The sequence below is a fragment of the Peromyscus californicus genome, unplaced genomic scaffold, assembly GCF_007827085.1.
Source record: "Peromyscus californicus insignis strain IS unplaced genomic scaffold, ASM782708v3 Scaffold_2__1_contigs__length_46816999, whole genome shotgun sequence".
NCBI lineage: Eukaryota > Metazoa > Chordata > Mammalia > Rodentia > Cricetidae > Peromyscus > Peromyscus californicus.
In genome coordinates, this window is record NW_026294540.1 from 920,257 (window position 1) to 939,250 (window position 18,994).

Genomic DNA, 18,994 nt, shown 5'->3' on the forward strand with positions numbered 1-18,994 from the left:
TCATAGCAAGCCTTGTGTTAAAAACAGACAGATGATGGCATTTCTGGATGGAGACGGCAGGTGTGACAGTGGAGGGGAAAGGCTGGGGCTTGCAATACTAGGGGAGCATGAAGCCATGTGAAGCCATGAGGTCATGCAGGGCTGAGTTGCCTGGGCACACATATCCTTCACAGAGGATAGAGGGAACAGATATTTCTGGCTGAACTCAGTCTCAGATATTTCTACCAATTTAACTAAAAGTTGAGCTATGAAGTTTGGATGGTTGCCTTTTCCTCAGATGGTTTGAAATCAAAGCATTAAAATTGATATAAAAGGGCAAAGCATCCAGAAAAGAAGATTATTTGGAGTTGCTGGCTGGTGTGTCTTGTGCCTGATCCTGGCCATAGGACTCAGTGATGGACACATCAACATTTAGGAGGTGCTAAGAGGGCTCCTGTTTTTGAATCTTTCCAAATATCTACATGTTGGGAGAGATCTGAGCTTCATATCCATTAACAGTTTGATCCATCGACAGGGTCTTATTAGGAAGTAAGACTTTTTGCATCTGAGACAAACAGAGTGAGGCATCATCTGGCCACCTGCAGGGTTTTCTACTCCATCTCTCATGTTGTCCTGTCTACAAGAAGTTGGTCTTTCTGTGTGTTATATGCTCCAGCACACATGTCTAGAAGTCCGAGGGCCACCAAAGCTGTGCTGTCTCCGATTTCTCTCTGAATTCTACCTTCCCTGTCACAGCTGCTTTTTTTCTTTTCTTTTTTCTTTTTGGTTTTTCGAGACAGGGTTTCTCTGTGTAGTCCTGGCTGTCCTGGAACTCGATCTGTAGACCAGACTGGCCTGGAACTCACTGAGATCCACCTGCCTCTACCTCCTGAGTGCTAGATTAAAGGCATGGGCTACCACTGCCAGGCTCCTGTCACAGCTTCTTACAATGTCAGTGTGATTATGTTACCAATGCTTAGGGGCAGGGCCAGGTGTTTCCAGGTTCTTGGCTTCTTGTTCAACAATGAAATAAAAGCCCACACAGATTTCAAAGTCACTCATTACTTGATTTAGAACAAAGCAATAGAATACCTCAGAACACACTGTAAGAGAGCCGTGGGCCACATGAGTGAGATTTCTCAAGGCTTTAGGTTATTGCCTGCAGGAAGGAGCAGCTGATTACTAAGGGACAAAGTTTGGTGGTTCTGTTTGGATCCATTGATAGGTCATATAATAATTTTTCTGCTACACACTTCCCTTCCTACAATGCATCAGATTTTCATCATGTGCATGCCTAATTATACAGAAGCATAAGATTATAAATAGGAAAGCAGAACCAGGTGGATCTCAATAAGTTCAAGGCCAGCCTGGTCTACAGAGCGACATCCAGGACAGGCTCCAAAACTGCACAGAGAAACCCTTTCTCGGGGGAAAAAACAAAATAAAACAAACAAACAAACAAACAAAAACAGGGCTGGTGACTGGAATGTAGCAAGTCTGACCTTGGAGAACCACTCATGGATCTTCATCCTGTGCAAGTGAGGCTGAGTGGGGGACACTTCATTTATGAAATTCTGTCTACTTATGCAAGTGAGGCTGAGTGGGGGAGGTTTCATTTATGAAATTCTGTCTACTTATGCAAGTGAGGCTGAGTGGGGGAGACTTCATTTGTGAAACTCTGTCTACCTACAAAGTCATCATTGAGCTCCTCCTAGCTTTTGATATGTAAGTGCAGTTTCTGATGTTATTCTGGTAATAAAATTAGACCCTTTCTTTCGGTGGTTAAGTTCACACTTCCTTAACTGGGGAGTGACTGCTGCTTAGCATAATACCCTTGTTTGGGGCAATGATGGATATGATTTAAAGCTCCTCTGCTACAGTCAGAATTGCTTTGATGTTGGCAAGTAACTGTGACCAGTAAGACAGATTTGCTTTTTTCTTTTTAATTTGTTTATTATTTGTGTGTATGCATGCTCATGTATGTCATTCACAAGTGCAGAGGTCAGAGGATAGTTGTGGAGTCAGTTCTGTCAACACAAAAATATAACTTACCTCAAAGGGGACAAGAGGAGCGCTGGAGAGATGGCTCAGGGGTTAAGAGCATTGACTGTTCTTCCAGAGGATCCGAGTTCAATTCCAGGCACCCACATGGCAGTTCACACCTGTCTGTAACTCCAGTTTCAGGGGATCCCGACACCCATGGTAAAAACACAAATGCACATAAAAATAAATAAAATGTATTTAAAAAAGGGGGACAAGAGATAGTTATTTTGGAGCCAAATATGAGTGATAAAAGCACAGAAACAAATACCACATTCTAATGAGGCAGCAATTTCTTGAACATTTTGTACTCAGAGTAGAGAAAGCTATAAATGAAGACAGTCAGTACAGCAGTGAATACATTGGGTAGGCAGGCTATAGCAAAACAGAGAGCTCTGCTGTATGTCTTAAATGCTATCTATCAGTAATCTTCGACCTTCATTACCATCTAGGGGTCTTGGTCATGTTTCTCTGCCAGTTAAAAAGTTAAAAGGCAGGAAAAGTATCAAGAGCAACAGCTAGCAGTGGAGAAATCTCAAAACCACAAACAGAAGCAGACAGAATCAGCAGAGGAGTCTTGAAGCTGAAAGTCCAGCCTCCTCTCTAGGGCTGGGGTTTTTAAAGTCTCTGGAGGTCTTCCTCTCCTAGTATAGGGTTGGTCAGTTTGAAGAGAGACGGGGCAGCGGATTGGTTCACAACTGCTGTGTGTATATGTCCTGGTCTTGGTTCACAACTGTTGTGCATATGTGTCCTGGTCTTGGTTCACAACTGTTGTGCATATGTGTCCTGATCTTGGTTCACAACTGTTGTACATATGTGTCCTGGTCTGGCCTTGAGCTCATTGGGCCAGTCCATCAGCAGGGGGCCCCACTGGCAGGGGAAAATGCCCACAAGGCTTTTGTTTTAAGCTGGCAGCCTTTTGTTTGAGGTGAAGAGGGAGAGGAAGTCATCTTTGAAGTCCCCACTTTGTCAACTGCCCACAGCTCCCCTCACTGTCCCTCTGTCTACCAGGGAGTCTGTCTGACTCCTACTCCCCACTCTTAGTGGAGGAAACTAGGGTTTTGTTAAGCTAAACTATCCCAAGAGGTTTTATCTGTGATGTTAGGTCTGACACAGAAGTGAGCAAGGAATGGCTATTTAGTTGTCTAAAAATAGCAATTGTAAAAGATATTTATTAAAGATAAATTGTAAGCAGGCTGTGGAGCTGCCACGTTCCAAACTCTACATAGTCACTAAAGTTTTAATTAGCTGGTAGGTTTGAGCTTGAAGAGAATCCTTTCTGGGAACTTGTCTTTGTAGTTCTCTCCTTTATGTGGGCTCCTGGGAGTGAATTCAGTTCTTCAGGTTTGTGCTTTAGTAAGATAAATTTTCATGAAGTTATGTGGTAGAAGATATTAACAGCAGCTGAATCAGAGGCCTATGTCAGGTCCAAAAGAAACTCAGGACAAACGGCTAACTGGGGCCTACTATAGTACCAAAGCCCCTACTGACCTCCAGGCTCATTCAGTAGCCATGGCTCCTCTCAGCTCTTCTTACCCCACCCCTACCCTAAACTCCAGTGTAAGAGTTGTCTTCCTGCAGCTTCTCATTCCTATATAACTTTGCCATTCTTGCCATGCAGCCCCTTGCCACGCCCCCCGGTCCTCTCCTACTCTGGATGCTTCCAGATGCTTCTGACTGTCCTTCCCCTCACATCTACAGTAAAACCTTCCCCTCAACCATACTTTGGAGTGGTCATGTCCTCACTTTATACAGTATGTATGGAGACACATGACTCTCTCTTCCACCTGGTTGAGGCAGGTCTCACTGGTTCCATGGTGTTGGTGTTGGGTACTCTAGGCTGGCTGGCGCATGAGCTTCTGGTGATTCTCCTGCCTCCCAGTGTGCTGTAGGATTGTTGGGATTACAGCCTTACCCAGCAGGGATGAGGGCTTCTCTGTAGCTGGATAGATAGTGCCTGGTTCTAGTCACACACACACACACACACAGAGTAGCAGATAGTGAAAAGATAAAAGTTTATTGGGGCAAGGGCAGAGTGGAAGAGTGAAAGGCCGTCTTGGAGTGGGGACATGAGAGGCAGACAGATAGACAGACAGAAAACAAGAGGAGCAAGAGCAAGGGAGGGGCTGACAATCGGGTACTTTTAAGGGGTGCGTGCATCACATAGCTGAAGTGGAAAGGCACCTGGCATCTCGTAACTGCCTCGGTGGCTGAGGCAGGCTACCGCTGCTGCCGCTGCTGCCGCCGCCTTTGCAGGAACTAACAGATAGTACAAGTGATTGCTGTATGCTTTTCATCTGGATCCTCCACTTTTTTTTTTTTTTTTCCGAGACAGGGTTTCTTTGTGTAGTTTTGGTGCCTGTCCTGGATCTCGATCTGTAGACCAGGCTGGCCTCAAACTCGCAGAGACCTGCCTGGCTCTGCCTCCCGAGTGCTGGGATTAAAGGTGTACACCACCACCGCCCAGCTGGATCCCCTACTTTTAACATTTTACCATATTTGGTTGATAGTTCTCTTTCTGACTATATCATTTTTACTGTTATTTTTGGAACCGTTTGAGACCAAATTGAAGACAAATTGTCTTGCCACTTCTAAATCCTTCAGTATATATTGAGAACATTCTGCCATATAACAACAGTGCAAACCTTAAAACCAGAACATTAACATTAATATAATAATGCTGTCCAATCCATAGACCCATTCACATTTCAGTGAATTGCTCAAGGAATGTCCTTTATGAACATAATTTATTTTCTGGCCCTAGATCTACTATTTGGAAAGAAATGTATCAGACTATATAGTCAGACTAAAATTTCAAACCTATATCACCTATCCACATTTTAGGTAACTTACTTGATGTACTAGATTTCATCATTTTTTGGCTCTTAATTGTAAATTTCCTTGGTTGGTGCCTTAACCTTTGACCACTGTAGTAAAAAACCAGAAACATGTATTCCTTGCTCTTTGTTTTGACTCTGCTTTTGCCCATACTACATGTAATGCATTGGTGCTGGTGTTTGGAAAGCTTGGAAATCTCTTGATTCTGTGAGCCAACTCATATCTTTGTTGCTTAGCTTGAAAATAAAGGAATTAGAAACATTTTTTTTTTATATGTCTGTGCTTGCTTCCAGGTCATACCAGGTGCCTCTTCTCTACAGGAGTCAGCCACAGTGTGTCAGAGTAGGAATTGTCTTTTAGAGTAATTTTATATGTCAGCCAGCATCAGGGCTGTAAGAGACACACTGGAGAGAGTGACACACTGTGCTCCATTCTGAGTCTTAGGTGAATGCACTCTGAGTTATTTTGGATTATGCTTATGCTTACAGTCTTTGTAATCCTAGTATAAAGTCTCATTAGGTAGCTGTTCGTTATTTTACAAATGAATAAGTTAAGAAAAAGCATGGCCAACATTTGGGACCAGCTGGCAACTCTGAGGAGCAGAGTTCATTATGATTCTGATTATTGATACCTAGAAGTAAACAGGTTAAGATTTGGTTGGTTTCTTAGTTACTTTTCTATTGCTGTGATGAGACATCCTGACCAAGGCATTTAATTGGAATTGGGGCTTGTTTACAGTTTTAGAAGGTATGACCATCTTTTAATCCCACTGTTCGAGAATAAAACTACTGCCACAATTTTGGGGCCAAATTTGAAGTGAGCTTTATTAAATACTGGCCAAGAAGATGGACACTGGCCATGTCCATACCTGGGATTCCCAGGGAATGGCTATGAATTATGTTAAGCAAAACCTACAAGGCTATGTAGGTCCCACCTTTTTCCAATTAGGAGAAAGCATACATCATGATGTGTACATCCTGTACAGTTGGGGCAACCAATCTTGATTCTGAAACTTCAAAGCCCATCCCCAGTGACACATCATCTTTTAACAAGGTCACACCTCTTAATCCTTTTTAAAATAGTTCTAACAACTAGAACTAAGCATTCAAATGTATGAGCCTTTGGGGGTCCATCATCAATCAAACCAGCACAGTTTCTAAACAGGTCTAAGAGTTAGACTAAAAGGCAATGTAAACTCTGATGACAGCCGCGTGTATGTTTACACTCATCTTTCTAGAACAGCCAGAGTCTTGACTGAGGTTGTGCAAAATAAAAAATAAGTTACATATTTCTTACTCCAAGAGCCAAGAAGCAGGACATAAGTCACAGTCACAGGAAAACCAAAGTGTAGCCTCGTAAGAAGCTCAGCGTCAGACACTTGGGATTCATTTGTGATCTTACAGGGCTTGGGGAGCTCCGCCTCCAGAACTCTGCCATTCACAGCGCGCTGAGCTCCTCTCACAGGCTCAGACTGCACTTGCAGCTGCTGCCGTCTTTGGTGGTCATCGCATGGCACTGGCATCTCCAAAATGCTACAGTCTCTACTGCAACTCGGCTGCACCTTCACCAGTAGCTTCTGCTGACTCTCTTCAGGGACTCTGATCCTGCCACATGGTGCCAAGCCTTGGTTTTTCTCCATGCACCGTCACCAAGTCCTCTCTGGGTTCCAAGCCTCAACTGCTCTCTCACACTCCTCATGACTTCAAAACCCTGAATCACCTGAGAGACTCTTACACATTATCAAGTTCAGTGCAGAGTACAGCCTTGCCCTCTCTGGACTGCGGCTTTTGTGTGCTGCCTTGAGGAAGTACTTCCCAAGCTTATGCCTCCATGATGCTGATCTCTTCTTATTCACAGCTGATGCTTCAGCTCCAGCTGACCAGTCTATTCCAGTAAAGGTTTCACTTAGTGGTCCTTGTCTCCTGTTAATCACAGATGACTCTTAGCCCCTGTTTAAGGGACTCTCAAATTTACCTTTGAAACTTCATAAACCAGGCTCCACGTCTACACTGTTCTCACAATAGCTTTTTTTTTTTTTTTTGGTTTTTTGAGACAGGGTTTTTCTATGTAGTTTTGGGCCTTTCCTGGAACTCACTTTGTAGACCAGGCTGGCCTCCAACTCACAGAAATCCACCTGGCTCTGCCTCCCAAGTGCTGGGATTAAAGGTGTGTGCCACCATCGCCTGGCCTCAAAATAGCTTTTTAAGCTCTGAACACCAGATGACTTTTTCTAACGCAAAATTCCAATGTCCTTCTGAAATCCTCCCCAAAACATGATTAGGTCTGTCACAGTTACATCCCATGGACCTGGTACCACAATTGATTTTACTCAGTTTTCTGGAGGAACAGAATCAAGGGGTTGAAAAAATTAAGCCATCTTTTTTTTTTTTTTTTTTTTTTTTTTTTTTTTTTTTCGAGACAGGGTTTCTCTGTGTAGCTTTGCGCCTTTCCTGGAACTCACTTAGTAGCCCAGGCTGGCCTCGAACTCACAGAGATCCGCTGGCCTCTGCCTCCTGAGTGCTGGGATTAAAGGCGTGCGCCACCACCGCACGGCTAAGTCATCTTTAAAATAGTAGCAACAGCTAAGTCACACCAAACCATTGGCCACAGCCCATGAATTAGTGAACAGTCACACATCTGGCCACAGCCCATGAATTAGTGAACAATCACACATCTGGCCACAGCCCATGAATTAGTGAACAATCACACATCTTGCCATTTATCCTCCCTAACAAATCTGCAACTGTGTGCACTGCCTGAAGTTTTACCTAATGTGAACATTTCCCTCTGAAGTCTTTCAGGATTTTTCCAGAAAAGAGCTATAATGCTGTGGCTATCCACTTCTGGTGCTGCACAGTGTGAAGAACCACCAGTTAACTGTGCCCCAGTCTCTCTTCCTCAGTCATCTAAGCTATAGGGCACACCCCACAAACCAGTAGGTGAATGCTGTTTGGAGCCTTTGGTAGTCCCATAGGTCAATCCCAGTAGAAGCCCATAGGATTTTGGAGTAAGACCATCTATAGATAACTTCTTTTGAGAGACAGCTCTTGGCCTGTTAGTGGGACCTTAGTGAAAACTGAACATTTTTTTTTTAGTTTTAAAAACTACAAACTATATTTATATTAAAAATTGAAATGTCAAGAACAAATAACACAGGGTCCAAAAAACCAAGATAAGAGGTAGTGAACATATCACTCTACCTCACCAGTCCAGATTGTAGCACACTTGACCATAACAGTCCTTATAAGGCTGTAACAGGAAGACACAATAATTATGGTCTAATAGTCACTGTGGAGACAGCAACCTAGACCATCTCCAAGCCAGCCTTTCCCCTCCAAAAGCCTTCCTTGAGCATTGGCTCACACTTGTAATCCCAGCACTTGGGAGGCTGAGGTCAGAGGTCCATCATGAGTTTGAAGACTACAGAGTGACACTGTATCTCAATAAAGCAAACAGTAAAAAAGCAGTCCAAATGTCCTCTGCAACATCACTCCTGTGTGATGCTGACGAAGATGTGGTGCTGTTCTGGAGCTGTCTCAGGACCAGGTGTCTGGACATCAGTACTGGAAGCTGCGCTTGGTCTGGATATCATCGAGAATCTGCTGCAGTTCCTCATCTTCAAAACGCCCTTCCAGGCTTGGAATCAGAGCTTTGGACTTAGCAGTCTCTGGACAAAGATTGGCTAAACAAGCCAACTCAAACTTATGTAACTTTTTCTGGACAAGCGAGCTACGAACACTGGCAATGGTCTCTCTGTTTTTGAAATGACTGAAACGGGCTGTATAGTTTAGGGTTTTCATGAAAACCTCTGAAAGCTCCTGCTCATCTTCTGCACTCTCATTCTGCTGCTTTTGATGCTCCAGAAGCATGTGAACTTCAGAGTTTAGGAGTGTCTCAGCTGTTTCAAACTCTTTGGGAAAGATGAGCTGAGAGGCGTCTTCTACGTCGCCAGCCCGTGGATCGCTGCCGCCTGCCGCCATTGCTTTAGGAAGATCTGAAAACTGAACATTTGACTATTGGCCACCAGGTCACCCTGCAGCCTGAGCTTCCCTTTATGAACAGGGTGTTATTGCACCCACCAAACCATAAAGTCACACATCACAGCAACCGTCCAACAAATCGAAGTGGTATAGATGTGATCTGGTTGGAACAGGTCCTGAGGGAACAAGTATGTTACATGAAGTTGTCTAAATATTATGTTCTATTCCTGTCACAGTGCCTTCTATCTCCAAGCATCCCTCTGTCCATGGGTAGCACTGCCCCCCAGTGAACTTGGCCCTCCCATATCATATCAATCATGTATCCAGAAATGACCTACTGACTTGCCTCCAGACTGTCTGATGGAGGCATTTTCTCAGTTGAGAGTCCTCTTCCCTGATAACTCTAGCTTGTGTCAAGTCAACAACACAAAACAAAAGTGACCCTCATAGGCTCATGTATTTGAACACTTGGTCCCTAGTTGATGGTGCTGTTTGAAGAGGTTTAGCAGGTGTAGTCTTGCCAGAGGAAGCAGACCACCAGAAGTGGGCTTTGTTTTTTTTTCCAGTTTTTTCTCTTTGTTTTGTGCTTGAGGTTCAAGAGCTCTCAGCTTCTGTTCCTGCTGGCTGCTTGCTGCCATGATGGACCCATCCTTGGTCATGCTGTTTATCACAGCAACAGAAAAGCAGTCTTATAGCCAACTAAAGGTCTCAAAATCCAGTGTTTTCTGTTTGATGCAAATCACTGGGTACTCTTGGTTTTCAGATCCCCCCATGGATTGAGTTACTTTGATCAGTCAGAATTAGACTTGGTGCAGGTTTATGAAACATTGTGTCAAATTGATTTTAAAGATTGTACAAGTGGGATCATAAGTACAGCATTCTTTTCAAATAGAGAAGGAATAAAAAAGTGACTCAAAGGATTGGTTACCAAAGGGTCAGCATTTGAGAATGTCCTTCCTACCTACTAGATAATAACAAAACCCTTTGCTTATGTAGGCTTGAAAATGTAGGCTAACTCCTTCAATTAGATGGAGATAAAAGGTTTGTTTTTTCTTTAAAAAAAATAGAATTTTATATGACTTTTTTGTGCTGTGCTCAAGTTTAATACAATTTACTCTTTAAAGGAGTAAGATATGGAGTCTTTCATGTAAATCATATGTGGTTTTATTTATTTATTTACTTTTTGTTGTTTTGTTTTGTGTTTTTGAGACAGACTCTAAGTATATTGCTGGTTTTGAACCAATGGGTTTAAGCAGTCCTCTTGCCTTAGCCTCTGAAAGCACTGGAAATACAGGCATGTGTCATAGTGCCTTCCTCCTGTGTTACTTTGTAGCTTTATAGTATCATAGACATATAGTTTTGCTCTGTTATTATTAACTTGTAAGAATCTCACATGTGCTTGTAATTGCAGTTTTCACTGAATAAGCTCTTTGTATTAACAGGTTAAGCAGTGATTCTGTTGTTTGTTATTGTTTGTGGTACTTGAGATTGAACCTAATGCTGCACACATGGTAAGCAAACACTCTACTGCTCAGCTACATCTACAATCCAAAGTTGCCCTTTTATGTCCAAGTGGATAGAGGAACTTCTGCCATGTCTCCATGTTTCATATGCTCTATAAATTTTTATGATAGTATTTAATAAATATTTGCATATGTAGCACTGTATCAGCTATTCCTTGATTATAAGCAATTTATACATTGTTATCTGGGTATGGTAGCACAAGCCTATGACTTTTAGCACTTAGAGAGCTGAGACAGGAGAATAAGTATGAAGTCAGCCCAGGTTACATAGTAAGAACCTGTATTAAAAAAAATACAACAGAACCAAAAATGTAGTACATTTGAAATTTCTCTTTAGACAGTGTTTCTGTAGTACTGTATATAATGTCTAGATTCTGTTTTCATTATCTCAGATTTTCTCCTTGGTTCAACCGTATGAGACCAACATAGTGGATTTTTTTTCCATGTTGCACAGATAAGGAAAACTGAGTTCAGGAGGGACTGTGGTTTAACAAAATGAATTGTTATATGTGGAAGTTCTTTGTAAAATATAAAAGACTAAAACATGAATATTGTATTTCTGTACATTAGGCTATTGTTAAACTTAGTCTTATTTTGAGTCTAGTATTCTTGGTCCCTGTGTTATATATTTTTCCATATAAGTAGATCATATTAGTTGCCATGTTGTTAGTACAAACAGTAATTTTGTTGGTATTCACTGCAATCGTGAATAGTGCATTGTGTTTTACAGGATAATTTTTGGTCAGGTCTATGTTTCTGCCTCAATACTGAAGATAAGTCTTAGCTCTTTCCACTCATCACCTCTTAGTTTAGGAAACAGTAATGAAATTGTATTTAGACATCAAACTAAAATACAAACTCAAATTTTTGTGTGTATAGTTTCTTTTGTAGAGATTTAGGTATTTTTATAACAAAATGGTATAAGCTAAATAATCAGGGAATGTCATAGAAAGAATGATGGTTACCAGGGTGTGCAAGAATGAGGAGAAATAACATGTGGTTTAATAGGTACAGGTTTCATTTCATAAGACGAAAAGTTCTGGGCTTGTACAACAACATGAAAATAAGACTACAGAACCCAATACTTGGAACCGGCAAAGGTGACGAGTCTTGTCTTACCATGATGACAAACCAACCTCAAAAGGTATAAAATACATGCAGTTTAACAAGTGTTCAGAACCTGCTACCTAGAATGAGAAATGGTAATGTTTCCTTTGCAGTGATTATTTGTGAAATTAAGTGTAACTGCATTTTAGCATTATTCTTGATGCAAAAGCCTGGAAGGTTCTGGAGCACAGATAATCCTGTTAGGTGAAATATGACCCTGACATTAATTTTTGCATTAGTGTTCTATTTTGTTCAGTTAATATGGTGAGCAGTATTCTTATACAATGCTTTTTCATTCTGGTTTCCGTAGTAAGAGGAAAAGATTTATTATGTTTAATGGTTCTCCCATGTTTTTACCCAGGAGCTTCCCTTCCAGACGTCTGCCTGGCACTCATTGTAAGCTACTTATCGATATCTCAGCCTCTGCAGAGTTAATACATGACTAAGTGATGAGCCTAAAATCTGTGTAGTCACCTGTAACTTCCAGGTATCATGCAGGAGTGCTCCCCTCTCTTCCCCTGCCATTAAGATGTCAGTGGATGCTGTTGCTTTATCGTTTAGTCTGAGAATAGAACTAAAAGTAACTTTTCACTGTAAAGTAATTTATTAAAAAGGAAAAGCTCAGCCGGGTGGTGGTGGCGCACGCCTTTAATCCCAGCACTCGGGAGGCAGAGCCAGGCGGATCTCTGTGAGTTCGAGGCCAGCCTGTCTACAGCGCGAGATCCAGGAAAGGCGCAAAGCTACACAGAGAAACCCTGTCTCGAAAAACCAAAAAAAAAAAAAAGGAAAAGCTCCCCAGCTAATAGCCTAGTAATTTTCTAAGTATTAATTTTGCTTTTAGTGCTACATATTAGGCATTCAAAGCAATTTAAATCAGAAGTGTACTATATACTTAATTTTTTAGAGTTTTTATTAGTATATATTAATTATAAACAATAATAAATGTCCTTATGACATTTCTATTCATATATATGATGTAGTTTGATTAGTCACCCCCATTACCCTTTCTTGGATCCTTTCCCCTCCCACCAATCCTTTCCACTTCCCAATTAGTTCCCATTTACTTTCATGCCATTGTGTGTGAACCAATGAATTAAATTAGGGTTACCTGCTAGAGTGTGAGTGAAGTAACTTAGCAGTGGCTCCTGTCTTATATTCCTCTCTCTGCCCAGCCATATCACTTCCTGTCTCCACCTCCCTGGTGCTGGGATTAAAGGTGTGTGCTCCACTGCCTGGCCTCTATGGCTAACTAGTGGCTGGCTCTGATTTTCAGCTTTCACCCTGATATCTGATTCCAGGTTTTTATTAATAAGACCAGTTAGGATTTGCGCTATACCTCTATCTCAGGGTCTCTACGCTGTGCATTGTAGAACTGTAAATAATGTTTCTTCTCACTTAGAATAAAATTCTTATCATGACTCAAGAAAACCCTGATTTGGTGTCTGATTTTGTCTCTTATTGGTCATGTTTGTGTACCATACTCCAATCACAATCTTCTCCCCTGCCCCCCCCCTCTATTTTCCTGGGCCATGAATATTTTAATTTCTTTGTCACTTTAATCCTATTGATCTTGCTCCCTGTAGTTGTCTTTCCCTCATATGGTTGCAGCAGCTTCTTTATATTTAGAAATAAGCTTGAATGTCCCTGCCTGATCCAATGTAACTATTTAGCCACGTTTAGTCATGTTGTTGTTGTTTAAATGGATTTTCTCTACAGCTCTTTTCTTAAAAAAAAAAAAAAAAGATTTGTGTGTGTGTATGTGTGTGTGTGTGTGTGTGTGTGTGTGTGTGTGTGTGCGTGCATGTGCATGCACGCACACACACCTGAAGAGGCCATAAGAGGGCACTCAGATTCCTTGGAGCTGGAGTTACAGGCAGCTGTGAGATTCCAGATGTAGGCACTAAAAGCTGAATTTGGGTCCTCTGGGAGAGCATCAGGTGCTCTTAACCACTGAGTTTTTTCTCCATCCCTCTATGGCTCTTTTTACTATCCTATTTTGTTTCTTGGTTTCTTTGCTACTTAGGATATATGTTCCACAGGAGTGGGAAACTTGTTTCTCTCTGTTTTTCATTTCTTTTTTTTTTTTTTTTTTTTTTTTTTTTTTTTTTGGTTTTTCGAGACAGGGTTTCTCTGTGTAGCTTTGCGCCTGTCCTGGAACTCACTTGGTAGTCCAGGCTGGCCTCGAACTCACAGAGATCCGCCTGGCTCTGCCTCCCGAGTGCTGGGATTAAAGGCGTGCGCCACCACTGCCCGGCTTGTTTTTCATTTCTTACATTGCATCCCTGTGTCTGCAACAGTGAATGACATGTACTAGATCTTACTAGTGTATTGAACAGATAACTGAATGATTCTTTGCTGTGTCTTGCTGAGTGCTCCCATGTTTCCCAGCGTCCTGTGGAGGAGCAGAGTTTAGTCAGGGAGATTGACAGAGCAATAACTCTAATGTGAATGTGTGAGGTCCTATGACAGAGGAGTCTGTTCTATGTAATGGAGCCACGCCTGAGAGAATATTAGTGTTTCTAGGGATAGGTCAAAGAGATGAATTAATGCATCAGTGCTTTACATTTTACATTAAATCATTCTCTGGAGTTACTTTACTGATTAGTTACTGACTAGTTCTGGAATCACTAACTCCACTCACCAGTGGTATTTACTTTTTTCTGAAGAATGTTTTTAAGATTAATCATTTGAGGGCCAGGCAGTGGTGGTGCATGCCTTTAATCCCAGCACTTGGGAGGCAGAGGCAGGCGGATCTCTGTGAGTTCAAGGCCAGCCTGGTCTACAGAGCAAGTTCCAGGACATCCAAGGCTACCCAGCAAAACTCTGCCTCAAAAAACCAAAAACCAAAACCAAACCAAACAAAAAAATCATTTGACCTTGTCTAAGTGCTTTGAAACTATAGGATACTGCATGCAGGAAAAAACAAAAACAAAAAACTGCACAGACTTGGGCTGGAGAGATGGTTCAGCAGTTAAGAGCACTGACTGCTCTTCCAGAGATCCTGAGTTCAATTCCCAGCAAATACATGGTGGCTCACAACCACCTGTAATGAGATCTGGTGCCCTCTTCTGGCCTGCAGGGACATATGCAGGTAGAACATTGTATACATAATAAATAAATCTTAAAAAAAATGCACAGACTTACGCAGAAAAAAAACAACATAGGATGCTATATAGGCCCTGATATTCTTAATTGTACAAGCAGCTGCTTTTTATAGTTTTTATTTTTTTACTTAGGTTTTGATTATTCAAATAGAAATAATGCTTTTTAAAAAGAGTATTTTGAGGGGCTGGAGAGATGGTTTTGTGGTTAATAGCACTTGCAGAGGAGCTGAGTTTGGGTTCCCAGCTCTCAGGGTAAGCAGCTTACAACCACCTGTAACTCCAGCTCCAGGGAGATCTGATACTCTCTCTTTGCTTTCCCCCAACATGAATATAAAAATAAATCTTTTTAGAAGTTAGGATGATGACTCCGTTAGTAAAATGGTTCAATCCCTAAAACCCATGTAAGAAAAGAGCCCAGGTGTGCTGCTGCATGCCTGAAATCCCAGTGATGGGAGTTATTGGCCAGCCAGTTTAGCCTGCGAGGTGAGTCCAGGCTAGTGCTGTGCCAGCCATCCTGTATCTCCCAAAAAGAGGTGATGGCACCCGAAGATTGAGATCCAGAGTTTTCCTCTGACCTCTGTGCATGTGCACACATGAGGATTTTTTTTTAGGAAAAGCCTAGTAGATATTCAAAAGACCTATATGGATCTGTATTATATTGCTAGTGGAATGTATCTGTATTTTGTACTTACTCTGATACAATTTTCTCAGAAGTAATCCACCCTCATCCCCTGGAGGCAGTAGTAGGCACACTGAGCAGGATCGCCAGTCTGCTAGCAGCTGGGTGCCCTGACTCAGTGTGACTGCTCTTCTTCTTCTTCTTTTTTTTTTTTTTTCCCAGAGCTGAGGACCGAACCCAGGGCCTTGTGCTTGCTAGGCAAGTGCTCTACCACTGAGCTAAATCCCCAACCCGTGACTGCTCTTCTTACTCTTCAGTTGTGAGGATTTTGAGAGCTAGTGCAAACCTCTTTCCTTTACTGTTATATTATGTTGTATTTGCTCAGAGAGAGCTTTTCCTCTTTCAGTACTTGGAGCATAATAATGTGCAATGATTGTTGTATGCACAGGAATACTTAATTTTACTTCATTATATTACACTATATTATAGATTTAAAAAATGTGTATAGATTTAAATTTTTATAAATTGAACCCTTTTTAAAATTTGGGCTGGGGATGTAGCTCAGCTTATAAATCGTGAGACTCTTGGTTCCACCCCTGGCACTACATAAATTCTGCCTGTTGGCACAGGCCGGCAATCCCAGTACATAGGAGGTAGAAACAGGAGGATCAGAAATTTAAGCTCATACTTGGCTGCATTGCAAGTTTTATGCTAGTCTAGTGTGTACAAGACCCTGTCTCAGAAAGTAAAAAGGGAGAAAAGGAAAAGAAGAAAAAGAGAATCATTGTAATAGCCAATATTACAAAGAAAGTTAATCCCATTTTGCTCTTTTAAAAGAAGAGCAAGCTCTGGGAGGGAGGCAGGGATGTAGAGACTCCTGTTACCTTTGGACTGTGGATAAACAATAAAAGAGTTACACTGAAAGGCATAAAATGGAATACTGCTGGAAATTGTGCTTCTTGCATTAGACTATTTAAGAAAAGCATGTTGTTTACTTTTATTAAAGGAAAAAAATGAATAACCGAGAAATAGTTTCTTGGGAATTTAATCTTTTGATAACTTAACCCTCAGATTTGATATTAACCAATCTGCTTTTTTATAGATATATATTTTAAGAGATATCATTTTAAATACATATGTGTATGTATGTCTGTGCATGTGTGTGTGGGTATCCATGGAGGCCAGAGGTGTTTGATCATTTGGAGCTAGAGTTACAATTTTGAGTCCCCTAACAGGGAGTTGAGCTTGGGTGCACTAGAAGAGTAGTACATCCTCTTAGTCACTGGACCATCTCTGCAATCCCTGATACCAATGTTTTTGCCAAGCTGAAAGAAATATTGTTACTTTTATATTTTGTAAATAGCTTGTCTTAGTTAGGGTTCCTATTGCTATGATAAAAACCACCATGATCAAAAGCAGCTTGGTGGGAAAAGGGTTCCTTTGCTTGCATTTCCACATCACAGTTTGTCATGGAAGTAAGTTAGGTCAAGAACTCAGGAACCAGCCATGGAGGAGTGCTGCTTACTGGCTGCTCAGCTTGCTTTCTTGTAATACCCAGACCACCTGCCCGGGGATGGCACAGACCTAGTGATCTGGGTCCTTGCCCATCAATCAAGAAAATGGCCATAGGCTTGTCCACAGGCCAACCTGGAGGGGGCATTTTGTCAGTTGAGGTTTTCTCTTTCCAAAGGACTCTTGCTTGTATCAGGTTGACAGAAAACTTGACTGTAGATGACTGTCTGTACCTTTAGATTTTTCTGCTGAGTTATAATCAGGCATGCTTTGTTTTATCTTGATCTGTATAACTTATTAATGCTTTTTTTTTTTGATATTTTTGAGACAGGCTTTCTCTGTGTAGCCCTGGCTGTCCTTGAACTCACTCTGTAGACTAGGCTGGACTTGAACTCACAGAGATTCACTTGCTTCTGCCTCCCGAGTACTGGGATTAGAGGCGTGTGCCATCACCGCCCAGCAATGCTGTGTTTTTAAGCACCTTGACATTAATATTTGAAGTTCCTGAGCTTCTGTAAACCAGGTTCATACCAAAAGAAACAGCTGTAAAATGGAGAAACGTAGAGATTTCACAAGGAGTTGTGGGTAGTTAATAGAACTCTTTAGTTGACAGTAAAAATACTGTTTCTATAGTGCTACATTCTGTGTTTACCTTCTGTTGTATTACACAGCTGATTTTAGGCAAGAGAGATGGGTTACACTTGTCATCTACCATTTATCCTGCATTTTCAATAACATGCTCTTCTAGACGGCAGCAATCCTACTGTCCCAGCAATTTGATCTGTTGTGAAAGTAATGTTACACACATGTGTAATTTTATTATTTATGTAAAAAACTTGTTTATCTCTTTTTGTGGAAGTAAAAATGAATCAAATTTTAAGTAAAATTGAACTTTTATTTATATTTGCTTTATCTTTTTCACGATGTCCCTTTAAAAAGTGATTTTGGCCGGGCGGTGGTGGCGCACGCCTTTAATCCCAGCACTCGGGAGGCAGAGCCAGGCAGATCTCTGTGAGTTCGAGGCCAGCCTGGACTACCAAGTGAGTTCCAGGAAAGGCGCAAAGCTACACAGAGAAACCCTGTCTCGAAAAACCAAAAAAAAAAAAAAAAAAAAAAAAAAAAAAAAAAGTGATTTTGTAAATGAAAAGAGTTTTAAAGTACTGTGCAGGAAGAAAGGGCGGAGACATAATTACATTATTGGGTGGACGCATTACGATCACTAGGCAACGGGCTGTGAGAAATGTAGCATTTCTCATTTGTGCCATCATGTAGCCACTATGGAGCTGCACTGGAATTTCTTTTTAATCAAGTCCAGCTGTTGATCTGGGAACACACTTTTCTTGGGGTATTAGGAATGTGTTTCCTTCTTTCCTGTAGTGTCTTAAATTGCTACTTACATACCACCTGCATGTACTCGTGGACTCAGCCCTGTACAAACGTCAGAACAAAGAACGTGGTTTGACAGCATTAACTTCTGTTTTTAAATAAATTGAACTCTTGTTTTTAATTTGATGAGCAGGAACTTTCCAACTCTAACCCTCTCTTTACAATCTGTTTTTAATTTGCAAAAGAGATGTCCAATTTTCAGACATAAAATTGTTTAAATTTTGTTTTTAGATTTTCTCATTCTCTAGTCATACCATCACCAAACTCAACACATTATTTTATAGCTGTCAGTGCCTTTTTTATTTGTACACTTATCTTTACTACTTTGATATTAACCCTCCTATTCTACTTTCTTCTTTCTTTCTTTATAACGCTATATTCTATTTCCCTTTCCTTGGAAGATCCCTTACCCCACCCTGGTCCCTTACCTAGCTACCTAACCTCTGTAGTTATTCTGATTGAAACACACATATCTAAACTTAAAATCTAACTTCTACACATAAGATAAAACATTTAGTATTTGCCTTTTGGGGTCTGGGTTACCTCACCCAGAGTGATTGTTTCTAGCTCCATCCATTTACCTGACATTTCCTTTTTTCTTAACAGTTGAATAATATTCCACTATGTAAATTTATCACATTTACATTAACCATTCATTAGTTGATGGAAATTGCTCTAGTCAGGGTTTCTATTACTGTGACAAAACACCATGACCAAAAGCAAGTTGAGGAGGAAAGGGTTTATTTGCGTACACTTCCACATCATAGTCTATCACTGAAGGAAGTCAGGACAGGAACTCAAACAGGGAAGGAACCTGGAGGCAGGAGCTGAAGCAGAAGCCATGGAGGGGTGCTGCTTACTGATTTGTTTCCCATGGCTTGCTCAGCCTGCTTTTGTTTGTTTATT

General features: G+C 41.2%; 2 protein-coding genes across 4 annotated transcripts in view; one reads left to right on the forward strand and one right to left on the reverse strand.

Annotated features, from left to right (window-relative positions):
- Nucleotides 1-18,994, forward strand: part of Ttc28 (tetratricopeptide repeat domain 28) — a 432,623-nt gene that overhangs the window by 18,277 nt on the left and 395,352 nt on the right. The window lies entirely within an intron of this gene.
- LOC128120707 (DNA-directed RNA polymerase II subunit RPB4-like) lies at nt 7,467-10,667 on the reverse strand. Its single transcript, XM_052754919.1, has one exon. It carries the CDS (start codon nt 8,835-8,837, stop codon nt 8,415-8,417), a length of 423 nt encoding a protein of 140 aa, XP_052610879.1. The 5' UTR covers nt 8,838-10,667; the 3' UTR covers nt 7,467-8,414.